At 48.3% G+C, this 14,837-nt stretch overlaps 1 protein-coding gene across 2 annotated transcripts in view; it reads left to right on the top strand.

Moving 5' to 3' along the window:
• Positions 1-14,837, top strand: part of PRKCB (protein kinase C beta) — a gene marked incomplete at both ends in the record, with an annotated part of 354,426 nt that overhangs the window by 182,094 nt on the left and 157,495 nt on the right. For both annotated transcript variants that reach the window (XM_080702806.1, XM_080702805.1), the window contains one exon: positions 250-378. In XM_080702806.1, the coding sequence (XP_080558932.1) occupies positions 250-378 (129 nt within the window). The remainder of the gene's footprint in view (positions 1-249; positions 379-14,837) is intronic.

Below are 14,837 nucleotides of genomic sequence, written 5' to 3'. Positions count from 1 at the left end.
TGTGTATGTGGTGCGTGGCCAATGCCTGGCTCTCTGCCCTCAGCTTGAGATGTTGCTGAAGGCTCCCCTCAGCTCCAGCACCCCTTACCGGCAGCTTCAGCCGCATCCCTGTGGCGGGTTGGACTCCTGCCCTGCTGAAAACTCCCATCAACCACAGTTTCTGAACAGGACCAGCCAGCTGGGGGGTGGATAGATGCCGTCGGCCCCCAGCGGCCAGCCCGAGCCTTACCCCTCTCTCTGCCCTCGCAGCCTGCATGATGAATGTCCACAAGCGCTGTGTGATGAACGTCCCCAGCCTCTGCGGCACCGACCACACCGAGCGCCGCGGCCGCATCTACATCCAGGCGCACATCGACAGGGACGTGCTCATTGTGGTCGGTAGGTGGCTCCAGGTTCCCGCACCAGCTCTGCTGGGTCCTGGCCCAGCTGGATCCTGGTGTTTGGGGAGGAGAAACTGTGGACAGACGGCTGTCACAGGGGCTGGGAGGGTGGTGATCTTGTGAATGTCCTTAGAAGCGTATCCCGATAATATGGATCCTTAGAGATTGTACACCCCACGGCGAGTGTCCTTGGAAACCGCGTACCCACAAAGCTCCTCTCAGCACCTCTGGCTGGCTGATCTCAGAGGGATCACTTGAGCACCCTGGACTTCTGACTTTACTTCTTTTTATAAAGCTTCTAATTCACATATAATAATTGTGCATATTCTTGGGGTACGTTGTAATATGTTGACACGTGTACAATGCGATGACAAAAATCAAAGTAATTAGCATATCCATCACCTAAAACATTTATCATTTTTGTGTCGGGAATGAAAGGACTTCTGACTTCCATAGGAGTCCTCTCTGTTCCCTCTCTTTTCCCCATTCTTTCTCCCAGAATCTTCTTGAATGTACAATTCTACTTTCTTTCTTTCTTTCTTTCTTTCTTTCTTTCTTTCTTTCTTTTTTTTTTTTTTTGGTGGCATTGGGGTTGGAACCCAGGGACTTTTCTACATCTGGGCTGTACTCCCAGACCTATTTTTTAATATTTTATTTGGAAACAGGGTCTCACTTAGTTGCTGAGAGCCTCACTAAGTGGCTGAGGCTGGCTTCGAACCTGTGTGATCCTCCCGTCTCAGCCTCCCAAGCGCTGGGATTACAAGGGTGCGCCGTCACGCCCGGCTCAATTCTATTTTCTTTACTCAGATAATAGAGAAGGAACGCTTAGTTCTCCCCCAAATGCTCCCAGTGTGTGGGGGGCGTAGTTTTGTTGATGAACATAAATTTGGGAGAATATTGCATCTTGGCTGGGGTGGTGAGGTGGAAGCATGTGCTATCCGGGGAGTACTCTGGGCTCTCTTTGTCTTTGATTTAACTTACCTGTGGCTACCTTGGCCATTGTTGCATTACACTACATACTTTTGGCATGTCTGAAATATTTAAGAAAGAAGAAATCAATTCAGGTGTGGTGGTGCATACTTGAAATCTCAGTATGTGGGAGGCTGAGACTGGAGGGTCACAGGTTTGAGGCCAGGGTTAACAACTTAGGAAGACCCTTAGCAACTTAGTGATACCATGTTTCAAAATTAAAAAAAATAGGGCTGAGGGTGTAATTCAGAGGTAGAACACCCTTCCCAGTACCACATTAGATAGATAAATAAATAATAGAATGGAGCTGGGAGTGAAGCTTGAAGGTAAAAATGCCCCTGAGTTCAATTCCTAGTACCACAAAAGAAGAAGACAAAGAGGGAAGGAAGAGGAAGAGGAGGAGGAGGGGAGGAGGAGGAGGAGGAGAGGAGAAGGAGGAGGAGGAAGAGGAGGAGGAGGAGGAGGAGGAGAAAGAGAAAGAGGAGGAGGAGGGGAGGAGAAGGAAGAGGAGGAGGGGAGGAGAGGGAGGAGGGGAGAAGAGGGAGGAGGAGGAGGGGAGGAGGAGGGGAGGAGGGGGAGGAGGAGAAGGAGGAGGAAGAAGAAGAGGAGGAGGAGGGGAGGAGGGGGAGGAGGAGGAGGGGAGGAGGAGAAGGAGGAGGAAGAGGAAGAGGAGGAGGAGGGGAGGAGGGGGAGGAGGAGAAGGAGGAGGAAGAGGAAGAGGAGAAGGGGAGGAGGGGGAGGAGGAGAAGGAGGAGGAAGAGGAGGAAGGATAGTACAGTTGGTGGAGAGGTACAAGAAGACCAGGGAAGACAGAGGATCACTTCTGTTGCTCACGTAGCAAGCATTCAAGATATCTTTGGCTCAAGCAATATTGGAATTTACTGTTAGCCTGGTGGGTACTCAGCCACAAGCCAGAGCAAAACCGGCAGTGAAGTGGGTGTGATTGGAACTAAAACTTTGAAGGAATTCTCTCTCACAGACTTGTGATTCAAACTGCTGTAGACTTTATAAAACTAAATAACGACAAGGTTATATGAAGTGGTAATTTAGAACAGTGGTCAGGGAAGGGATTGATTTTTTTTTGGTAAAAATAATCCATTTCTGGGGCCTCAGAATGCCTCAGTACCTCCGACATTCTGAGCCCTGGGTTGGGAGTGCCATATCTAAACAGTGTAGAAATTGAAAAATATCCCTATAAAATATAATTTCTCTTTTAAACTGCAGTTTGTGAACTGCAGGGAGCTTTTTAAAAAATGTGCATTCCATCACATTATCTTTTCCCATATGAGGAAGGCAAGAGGCTGCCTGCCTCCCAGCGGGATGCTTGAGGGCCCCCAGGGGAAAATCCTGTAGCCACAGGTTCAAAGGAAGCAGTTTCCCCACTGTTTAAACCTCTTGATACTCAATGGGCCAAAATGAGACTCTGCTGCCACCTAGCGTCTTTCTCTGGGAACTGCATAAGCTTAAACCCGTTACTGTAGGCGGCTACATTCACAGAACACCCGGGTGAGCAGCACTTACCTGGTCTCTCTTTCAGTCCTCACCACAAAGGTACAGGATAGCAACCATGTTCAATGTATGAATGAGCCAGCTGAATCTCAGAGAGGTTATATTTCCAAGAGCTCACACCACTAGCAGTAATAAAACAGCAGCCACCATTTATTTATTAAGTTTTTGAATATGTGTCAGTCTTGTTTCTTTCCCAGCAGCTGTGTGAGGCAAGTGTTTTGTTCTACCCATGGGCTCATGGGGGCTCGCACTTCCTCACCTAGGTCTCTTTGGCTTTTAGATACTGTAGCAACTTTTTAGTTATTTCCCCCCCCCCTCTGCTCCCCTTTCCCCAATCATTTGTTTCTTTGTGGTTTAGCTACAGCTGCTCTATGGGAATTCTTTGGGGAGCCTTTGTTCTGATATGGAAGTACAACCCCTTTCAAGTTCAAGGCCAAAGCTTTCTCCTTAACCATAGATATGCTCTGGTCTTTGGGAAGCTTGGTCACAAGCCAGTGATTCTCAGGTAACTCCAGGACACACCTGTGAGTGGGGGTGTATCACTTCCTGGGGCTGCTGTAACAATGAACAACAGGTGGCTTTAAACAAGACTGCTATTCTCTTTCTATTCTGGAGGCTAGAGGTCTGGGATCTAGGGGTCAACAGGGCTGGTTCCTCTGGCTGGTTCTGAGGGAGTCTGCCCCATGCCACCTCACTTTTGCAGGCCACTGGCAGTTTCCAGTGTCCTTTGGCCATCCTTGCATGGGCATCTTCCCTGGGTGTCGCTGTGTCCAGGTCTACTTTTGTTACTAGGACACGGGTCAGTGGCATAGGGGCCACCTTGATCTAGTATGACATCACCTTTACTCAATCACACCCGCAGAGGCCGTATGTCCAAATAAGGTCCCAGGCACAGGTACTGGGAAGAGAACCTGAACATATCTTCTTAGAGGACACAATTCAACCCGTAATGGAAGGCAGGATGGCTGAGGCTTCCTTAGTGTCAAGGGTAGAACTTCTACACATTGAGGGCTCCATCAATGAAAGACTATGCAGTCTTTCAAGAGTATTTTTTGTAGTTTGCAGAGTGTATTAATATCAAGTTGCCCAAAGGAGGTGGCTTTGTTGCCATCTTGGAGAAGGAGGAGCTAAGACTTCATTGACTTGGCCAATATCACACCGGCAGAGCAGGGATGCACACCTGGGCCACCATGTCACCACACCCAGCCTTTACCCCTTCACCAGGCCGGGCACAGCACATGCTCAGAGTGGGCTTATTGTTGATTGATGGATGATACAAAGACCCCGATACTTGGCTAAAAACACCCGAGATGGGGTTCCTGTTCCAGTGGGTTGTTGGGCTGCGCACAGGAAAAGAGGAACAAGGGAAGTAGCATAGAGTGTGGGAGAGGTTCAGAGAGAGTGGCCTCCATCAAGGATGCTCGAGCCTCGGCTCTTGGACCAGGTCCAGTGGTAACAAGAAAGTCTTACCTGGAGGCAAGGGGACTGGTCTAGATCTCTCCTACTCAGGGTCAGGCAGTGCTGTGAGAGGAAGCTGGAATTCTCATCATGATGTTATCTGGAGTTTGGGCCTTTGGGAGCTAGATGAGGTCATGAAGGGGTGTGTGTGTGTGTGTGTGTGTGTGTGTGTGTGTGTGTGTGAGAGAGAGAGAGAGAGAGAGAAGAGAGAAGAGGGAAGAGGGGAGAGAGGAGAGAAGAGCGAGGGGAGAGAGGAAATATTGAGAGATTCTTCTCTCTCTACCATGTGTGGGTCCAGCAAGACGGTGTCTGTCTGCGTCAGGAAGTAAGACTTGGCCAGGAATTGCATCTGCTTACACCTTGGTCTCAGGCTTCTAGTCTCCAGAACTGTGTGTTTAAGCCACCCCATCTATGGTATCTGGTTCTAGCAGCCCCAGCTGACGAGAAGAGTGTTTGTGAGAGCCTGCTGGGGTTGGAGCTGGGGAGGTCGAGGAAGCTCTCAGGTTAGGTGGCTAGTGTGCAACGGAGGGCATTTAGCTGGGCACGGAGGCAGCCCTGCGCCATTAACAGCCTAGGCAAGGAAGTGTGTTGGCTGGTGCAGAGAGGACCAGGCAGGGTCCACCCAGGACACCTGGCATCTCTGCTTTCCCCCATATCCCTGTGGTCTCTTTGTTGGAGACCACAGTGGTCTCTAGGCTCCTCCCCCTGATCTTGGCCTGCAGATCAAGGAAAAAGAGCTGAAGACTGTCTGGGGCCCCTTTCACCAGTTCTGGGCTCAACATGGCCCCGTGCTGTTTGTTACATGGTTCCGCTTTATCCGGACCCTAGAAGCACCTAGAGCATCAGGACTTTGAACTCTCACCAGCCTGTGGCCCTGCCCCTGGCACTGACCGTCCCTTGCTCCTTGGGAATCCCAGCGCCTCCAGAGACGGAAGAATTTTCTACTCTCCCATAAATACTGAAACCCAGATTGAATATCTACTCTCAGGGGCCTGTCAGGTCAGGACCGAGATGGAAATTTGATCAGTTCTTTTGTTAAAGGCCCATCAGCCGGGTGGGATGGCGCACGCTCGTAATCCCAGCATTCGGGAGGCTCAGACAGGAGGATTGTGGTTCACAGACAGCCGCAGCTACTTAGTGAGGCCCTTTGCAACTCAGTGAGACTCTGTTTTTTGTTTGTTTGTTTGTTTTTTTGGTGGTACTGGGGATGGAATCTTTCTACCTCTGGGCTACACTCCCAGACCCGATATATATATATACTTGAAAACAGGGTCTCTTAAGCCAGCGAGGCTGGCTTCGAACCCATGCGATCCTCCTGTCTCCACCTCCCAAGCGCGGGGATTATAAGCGTGCGCCACCACACATGACGAGACCCTGTTTTGAAAAACAAAAAAGACTAAAATATAGGGTTGGGGGTGAAGATTGGAGGTAGAATGCTCCTGGGTTTCATCCCCAGTACTGCAAAAATTAAAAAAAAAAATAGGGCTGGGGGTGTATCTCAGGTAGAATGCATCCTGGGTTCCATCCCCAGTACGGGGGGGGGGCAGAAAAAGAAAAGAGAAGGAAAAAGGCCCATTAACGGCTTCCCATTGTCTTCAGGGCAGACTCCTCCTCTCGCTTGAGTCCTTCTAGGCATGTTCTCGACTAGTCCTTATGGGCAGTGGAGGCTGCTCAGACCTCCTGTGCAGGGCTCAGGAGCCCCCCTTGTTTCCTGTTCTGTGTAGGGTGGGACCCGCGGAGTCATAGGAAACCACACTGGCATCGCGATGGCCACTGGTGTCACGGGAATAGGCAATATGATGTCAGAGGACCAGATCAGAGGCAAAAATACTCCTGAGGTTTATTACCAGTGTCTCTGCAAATGGAACAGTATGTTATTCTGTCCAGTATCCTAGCAGCGTATCAATAGATATCCCGTTATTTACATTCCCGTCTACATTACAGCCGTATTCTCGCAGCCATACATGAATTCTTAAACATATTTATCTTTACAGCCATGATTACTTTGCCCACAAATTGGGGCTATTCTTTTTTTTTTCCTTTGGTGTTAGGAATTGAGCCCAGGGTCATTCTACCTTCGAGATGCGCCTCCAGCCTGTTTTCCAGTTTTTATTTTATTTTATTTTATATATTTTTTTGTGATACTGGGGTTCCTGGAAACCCTTCTACCTTTGGGCTACACTCCTGAATTTTTATTTGGAAACAGGGTCTCTTAAGCAGCGGGGCTGGCTTCGAACCTGCGCGATCCTCCTGTCTCCGCCTCCCCAGCGCGGGGATTACAAGCGTGCGCCACCACGCCCGGCTTGGGTACCTCCCCTCTAAAGCCGATATGGTGGAACGAGGCTAAAAGACCAGAGGGCAGGTCAGGGTACATGCTAACTGAGGGCTGCCGTGGGAAGTGAGGGTCGTTTGGGCAATTAGGTGTTTATGGTGTAAAGAAGGCGATGTTTTGTAGGTAGGAAGATGAGGTGGGTGTCTCACTGATTGATTGATTGATTCAGAAAAGGGTCTGAAGACCAGATCGGATCCAGTGATAAATGGAATTCTGTCCACGTCCTGAGGAAGCTCACATCCTACCAGGAGAGAGGAGCATAGATAATTTAATAGCACCGTGTTGAGCCAAGAGGTGGAACCATGGTAGCTCACAGATGGGAACTCGGAGTTTCCAGAAAGAAGCACTGGCTGAGCTGAGTCTGTAAGATGGGCAGGAGTTTCCTGCCTGGACAAGTTTGGTGTTAGTAAATAAGGGGGAAAAAAAGAATACCGTTTGTGTTTATGGAGGACTCACTATATGCCAGATGCTTTTCGTAGATAAACTAACTAAACGTCGCAGCAATCCTCTGTCGTAGGTAATGTTAACGCTTACTCCTAGTTTATGTCTGGGGAAACTGAGGCTAGGTCCCTTGCAGAAGTCACACTGTTGTGGGTTTTAGATTTGAACTCAGGTAGTCTGGATCCACGGCCCACAGTCCTTTCCTGATGCTATGTCACCAGCAGAGGAAATAAATTATCACAGGGGCCATAAGTAGCAGGGGAGGTGGGATGTGGGGGTTATTATTACCTGCTGAGTGGAAAAGGGAGATTAATGAAGGGAAACTCCAAATAGATAAGTACCTCAAAATATTACTTACACATGCATCAACCACAGGGATAGAAAATGGTCATAAAGGCCGGGCGTGGTGGCGCACGCTTGTAATCCCCATGCTTGGGAGACAGGAGGATCGCGTAGGTTCGAAGCCAGCTGCGCGCGCTGGCTTAGGAGACCCTGTTTCCAAATAAAAATGTAAAAATAGGTCTGGGAGTGTAGCCCGGAGGTAGATGGGCTTCCAGGAACCCCAGTACCACAAAAAAAAAAAAAAGAAAAAAGAAAAAAGAAAATGGTCATAAAGTAGCCAGGCGTGGCGGTGCACGCCTGTCATCCTGCCCTTGGAAGGCTGAGAGAGGAGGATCGCAGGTTCAAGACCAGCAACCTAGCGATACTCTTGGCAACCTAGTGAGACCCTGTTTTAAAACAAAAAAATAAAATAGGGCTGGGGTGTGGGGTAGGGTGTAGCTTGAAGGTGGAATGCCCTGAGTTCAATCCTTAGAACAACAACAACAAACAACAACAACAACAACAAAAAAAAGGAAAAGAAAAACATGAACTGAGCCACTAGGGCCACTAGGGGGCAGTCTTTGCCTTCAAAGCCATCATTTCTTCTCAGAACCGCTGGAAGAGATGCCTTAATTTGCAAGATCATATAGTGCCTCTGTCCCTAATGGAAGAACTTCAGAGCGCAGCTGGTTTGCTGAAGTCCAGAGAGAAGCCCGCGTGGAGCAGGAGAGGGACCGTCTCTATCCACCCTCCCCTCTCGTTATACATGACAGCTTGAATGACCCTTATCTGAAAAGCTTGGGACCAGGTATGTTTTAGATTTCAGGGTTTTCTTTTTCAACTTGGGAATATTTGAATATAGAGAATAAGATATTAAAGATAAAACCTGTGTCTAACATGAGATTCATATATGTTTTATCTATACTATACATGCACAGCCTAGAGGTTATTTTATACAATTATTTTTTAATAATTTTGCTCTCAAGGCAAAGTTTTTTTTATTTTTTTATTTTTTTGTGGTACTGAGAATTGAACCCAGGGGCATTCTACTGCTGAGCTGTACCCCAAGTTCTATTTTTTCTTCTTTATTTTGAAACAGGGTCTCACTGAGTTGCAGAGGGCCTCACTAAGTAGCTGAGGCTGTCCACGAACCGGGATCCTCCTGTCTCAGCCTCCCAAGTAGTGGGATTACAAGCGTGCGCCACCACGCCCAGCTGGCAAAGTTTTACAGTGTGGAATTTTCCATTCGTGGCATCGTGCAAGCGTTCAGAAAGCATTGGATTTTGGACCATTTTCTATTTAGGATTTTTTGGATTAGGAATGCTCAGCCTATCCTGGTTTGTGACCCCCCCCCACATTTCATTATGAAAAAATTCCAACACAGAACAAAGTCAAGAGAATTTCACAGTGAACATCCATCTCTCCGCTGCCTCGATCCTGCTGGTATCATTCATAACACTTGCCAGCCACATGCCTACCCATTCGTCTTGCTATCCACCCATCAACCCGTCTTGTTCTCAACACATCTGAAAGCAGATTGCAGACATCAATTGGGTCTCCCTAAACGCTTCAGTGTGTGCACGATCAGCTAGAATCCAAAACTTATTTACAGGTTTCTTTTTTAACTCTGGAGATAAGATTGATGTACAGTCCTATAAGTACATCTGCAGTGTGCAATAGCTGAGTTTTGACAAACGTATGTGATTCTGTCACTCTAACCCTATCATTTCAATCTTCCTTTTGGTGTCCCAGCTGCTTTTGAGGATATTTTGATATTATTATTATTATTATTATTATTATTATTATTATTTAGTAGTAGTAGTAGTAGTAGTATTACTACTACTATTATTATTGTTATCATTATTGCATTAGGGATTGAACCCAGGGGCATTCTACCTCTGATTCATACCCCCAGCCCTATTTTTATTTTCATTTGGTGCATTGTATTATACACCATATTGGGGTTTAGAGTGATACAAACATGCAGGCGCAGAGCTCTTGGAGAACCTCCCTCTGAGCCCCACCCCCCTTGTCATTGAGAAGGGTTGATAATTGTGTTCATATACTTAGCATTATTTCAACTGTTACATTCTTCACATTGGTCTCTCCTTCTCCCTTCCCTAACTCCCCTCAGTCACTATACTGGAATCTCTGCTCTTTTATCTAATGTTACCACTACTGGGGATTGAACCTAGGGATATTCTACCTCCAGGTCACACTCCTAGCCTTTTTTTTTTTTTTTTAATGTTGAAACAGGATCCTGCCAAGTCTCACTAAATTACTGAGACTTGCTTCGAACTTGCGATTATCCTGTCTCAGCATCCCAGGTACCGGGATTACAGGGAAGTGCCACCACACCTGGCTCGCCACTGAGGGTCTTATGACAGATGTGAACACGGTCCTTGGAAAAATGCCCTGTGTGTACAGACATGCCCGGCCCCATATGCCTGGCATGGGTCTGGGCATTGCATTGCCCATGGGACTTAGCCGCCAAGTCAGGCACCGCCGCTCACCCTGTAATCCTAGCGACTCAGGAGGCTGAATCGAGAGGATCTCAAATTTGACAACAGCCTTGACTACTTAATTGAGACCCTGTCTTAAAATAAAATTTTTACGAAGGGCCGTGCTCAGTGGAAGAGTACTTGCCAAGCGTACCCAAGACCCTGGGTTTAATCCCCAGTGGTGCAAAGAAAAGAAATAAATAAATAAGCAAGATTCCTTAGACTCCACCATACTTAATAGTTAAAGAGGTCCTAGTGTAGTAGAGCAGGCTTATTGAACACTCTTCCTAAAGTACTCATTAGAAAGCAGATTCCTTTAAAACAAGCTCAGCAAGACATCGATGTTATTTTGCTTTGCTTTGGTGTTGTAGTAATGAAGTTGAGTTAAATCCCGTCTCAGTCTGTGGACGCCAGCCATCTTTTTGGATAGTTGTCTGCGCACCCATGAGGCCCTGTCCGTCCCTCCTTTGGGGCCCATGGACTTGTGAGCTTGTGGGTGGGTGTCCTGGACGTTACAACCCGGGTATCAGACTTAAGCAGATAGATGGAGGGAAACTGACGTCTCGTTAAGCAAGCCCTTTCGCTTTCCTGAACATTCTCCTGTGGCTCGTTGCGCCGGGCTATGTCTGAGACCGCCGAGCCTCAGGACGAGCTGGGTGCACCATGTGCCCTGCTGACTGCACAGGGACACCAGAGCCAGGGCCCACGAGGCTGGGCCTTGTCGCCGTCTTTGGAGGAAGTGGCCCCGTCTAAAACATGTAGATGTATGCACATTTTGACTCTCGGTTCTCCTTTGGGAATCTCTTCTATTGAGAACTAAAACACTGGCATGCAAAGAAATCCAAGTACAGAAGTCACATGTTTTTGGGGGTTTTATTTGCAGTGGCAAAAATGGGAGCCAACCTGATTAGGGTGCGTCTACTCTATGAGATGTTATGCGGTTGTTGAATCTGTGGATTAAAATGAGTACATGGGGCTTCCGTGGGGCTACTTATTCTGCTTTTAAAATGGGGACTGAACTGGGCGTAGTGGCTCGCACTTGTAATCCCAGCATTCGGGAGGCTGAGACAGGGGGATCGCGGTTCGAGGACAGCCTCAGCTACTTAGGCCCTTTGCAACTCAGTGAGACCCTGTTCCCAAATAAAGAATAAAAAGTAGGGCTGGGAGTGTAGCTCAGAAGTAGAATGCCCCTGAGTTCCATCCCTCATACCGCAAAAGTAAAATAAAATAAAATAAAATAAAAATAAAATGGGGACTGGTGAACATGGGTTATTTGCCTGGTGAGAATTCAATCAAGCAGTTCAGTTATAATCTGTGCTCTTTCTATATGTCGATCACACTTTGTATTATGTGTGTGTGTTTACTTAGAAAGCTTAAGTAATAAAAATTCTTAATAATTAAAACAAAACACCAATGGGTAGAGCTACAGCTGTTGACCTGGATCCTGGGTCAGCACTATGGTTTGTGGGGCACATCTAGCCCCCTGCTTGTTTTTTGTGGGATGTGTGTGCCTATATACATGCTCCCACTGTGGATTGAACCCGAAGACCTTCTACCCCGAGCTACACCCCCAGCCCTATTTATTTATTTATTTATTTATTTATTTATTTATTTATTTAGAAACATGGTTTTGCTAGGTTGCCGAGAGTCTCACGAACGTGCAGAGGCTGGTCTCAAACCTGTGACCCTCCTGTCTTAGTCTCCCACGCGCTGGCCTTACAGTGTGCGCGGCCCAGGCCTGGCCCAGCTTGTCTTTACAGCTGCAGTTTGATTGGACACAGCCACAGGATGCATTTACATATCGTCTGCAGCTGCTTCAGATACAAGAGCAGAGCCCGGTTGCTAAGCAGAGCCTAGGAACCTTACATAACGACCCTGGCCCTTCCTGAAAACTTCCCCCCAGCCCTGACCTGGAGAAACATGGATGGTATATTATTAAATGAGAGGACCAGGTTGTGCGAACTATGTTTTAGTGTCTCATTTTGAAGAAATAAGCAATTACAACAGACACTTCCTATGTATGAAGTTATTTTTGCACTTTTTTTTTTGGGGGGGAGGATGGGCTCTGGAGTCTGAACCCAGGGACATTCTAGCTCCAAGCTACACCCACAGACCTATTTTATTTCAAAACAGGGTCTCGCTAAGTTGCTGAGGGTCTAGCTAAGTTACTGAGGCTGGCCTCAAACCTGCAGTCCTCCTAACTCAGCCTCCCAAGTACTGGGATTACACAGGTGTGTGACACTGGGCCCACTTTTGGATACGTTTTATGAGGGTAGAAAGAAAGGTGTGAAGGATATATACATGGTCATAAACATTGCAATGGCAGGAGGGTTGGGACTGGAGAAGGCCTGGGGCAGGGAGGGGGGCCGGTTTCATCTCCTTATCCGTATTTGGTTGCAATAAATGCATTTGACTTTTGTAATTTTTGAAAGATTAAATAAAAGTTTGTGCTTCTACATTTAGACACTCCACAAAAGAAGAGACACAAATGACCCATTACACACACGAGGAAATGTTCAACATCATTAGCAGTCGGGGAGATGAGGATCAAGACTACCCCGAGATTCCATCGAAACCCAATTAGGGTGGGTCGTTAAGAAGTCAAGCGACAGTAAATGCTGGTGACGATGCGGGGAAGTAGGAACTCTATACGCTGTTAGCGGGAGTGCAAATTAGTGCGGCTGCTATTCAGATCAGCGTGACGATTCCTCAGAAAACTGGGGCTGGATCCATCGTATGATCTGGCTCTACCACTCCCGGGCATCTTTCCAAAGGGGCTGAAATCAAAGAACTACGGTCATCCATGCAGCAATCCATGCGTGCCCATGTTCATAGCGGCACAACTCACAATAGCCGAATTATGGGACCAGCCTCGGTGTCCATCAACAGATGAATAGATTACAAAATTATGGGATACACACACAATGGAATTACAACTGAGCAGTAAAGAAGAACAAAAATATGTCATTTTCAGGAAAATAGATGGACCTAGAGACCATTGCTAAATGAGATTAGCCAGTCACAGAAAGGGAAGGGTTATATGTTTTCTCTAATATGCAGAAGCTAGGGAGTAATTGGGGTACTAGAGGGACTCCAGACAGTGGAGGAGAAGCCCCAGGGGAGGGGTCGAGGGGGCCTAGAGGTGGGTGAGAACGGGGAGGGGGAATTAATGAAGGAAAAACTTTCATGGATGTTAAGTACACCTGTGAGGACACCCATGCCAATCTCAATAGCCTGTATGGGGAAGGGGATGGGGAGGGAGCCGGGAGCTCACCCAGCGCTGTGCGCAGGGATGTCACTGTCACCTTGAACTACATCACGATGTGAGACTACAGTGCACCAGTAAAAGTATTTTATAAAAGGAAGATAAGCCGGGCGTGATAAGCCGGGTGTTGTGGCGCACGCTTGTAATCCCAGCATTTGGGAGGCTGAGACAGGAGGATCTGGGTTCGTGGACACCTCGGCTACTTAGTGAGGACCTCCGCAACTCAGTGAGACCCTGTTTCCAAATAAAGAATAAAAAAGTAAGGCTGGGGGTGTAGCTCGGAGGTAGAATGCACCTGGGTTCTATCCCCAGTACCGCAAAAAAAGGAAGATAAAACTAAATAAATAAAACAGGATAATCTCTAAATAGATAAATTTAAATAAATGTTCTTAATGGTTTTAGTAAAAATCAAGCATATAATAGCACTGACAGGATGCTGGTTGCTTCGAGGATTGTTTGGGGGCTCATTGTGGGCACAGCCGGTGCAGGTCCTGCCTGGGTATTTCTGAGTTATCTTAGCCACCATTTTTGTCTTGTGCAGTGTGCATCCCTGCGCGCTGGGCCTGCTCGCTGAGCTGCCCAGTGCCGGCACTGACATCACTTTTGCTGAGTCTCTGTCCTGGGAAATACCTCCTCACCTGTGAGCTTCGTACCCGGCAGACCCACACTGCCTGCCCCACCCTCACCCATGCCTAGGTCCAAGTCGGGCCCCTTTCGGTCCTGTGGAGTGGGATCTTTACTGGGGATGCTCACACTTCAGAAACCACGAAGGCCCAGGCCACTCGAAGTGGGATCTGTGGGCCAGCCGCCTGGGCTTCACTTGGGGACTTGTTGGAAACGCAGAGCTCAGGTTCTGCGCCTGGACTCTGGGAGCCAGGCTCTGCGCTGGACCCAACTCCCCAGTGATTTGTGGGCGTTTTATTCCTGCGCTTGAATAGGAAGAGCACATCTCGGCCACTAGGTGGCAGGCGTTCCCACACTCGGCCCTGTGGGGCGGCCCCAGGTGTCTGCCCTCCTGGTCCTGGCCTTTGGTTAGTTGTGAGGCTGTGGCGGCAGAGCTGGTGGGGCTCTCTCTGCTCATCTGCATCCTACTTGCATGTCCAGGCACGAGCCCCAGGCACGGAGGGTGTCACATCACCCAGTGTTGTCTCCCAGCATCCAGAGGGAGAGGCCTCACCTCCAGTGAGCTACCAGTTACCAGCTTGCCGCTGGCTCTTCTCATCCACTCACTACATGTCTACACTAATCCCAGGACACTATAGACGGTGGTGGCTCTGGAGGCTGGGCCTGGGCTTTGGGGGCAGGCCTGGGTTTGAATCCTGGCTCTTTCACTTTTTCACCAAGTGTTTGTTGACTGCTTCATGAGGGTCAGGCACTGCCTCGAAGATGGATAAAGCCCCTACTCTTGTGGCCAGGACATCACAGGCTGGAGACAGGCCAGGGATCCCCCTGGGGAGGCGGGCTGGGGACAAGACAAAAGGGAAGGAAGGGGAGGGAGGGGAGGAGGCCTGTGGCTAACCGTACTGTTCGTCATGACCAGGCCCTGTGCTGGGCACGGTGGGGCAGAGTGAGCTGGGTGAGATGTGCCTCCAGCTTTGAAGCAGCCTCTTGGTCTGGTTGTGGCTCTTCTAGTTGTATACTAGTAGCCAACAAAACAAAAA

This window comes from Muscardinus avellanarius (assembly GCF_963383645.1).
Source record: "Muscardinus avellanarius genome assembly, chromosome: 10".
Lineage (NCBI taxonomy): Eukaryota > Metazoa > Chordata > Mammalia > Rodentia > Gliridae > Muscardinus > Muscardinus avellanarius.
Note: the sequence above shows the minus strand (reverse complement) of the source record. Positions and strands in the feature narration are given on the sequence as shown.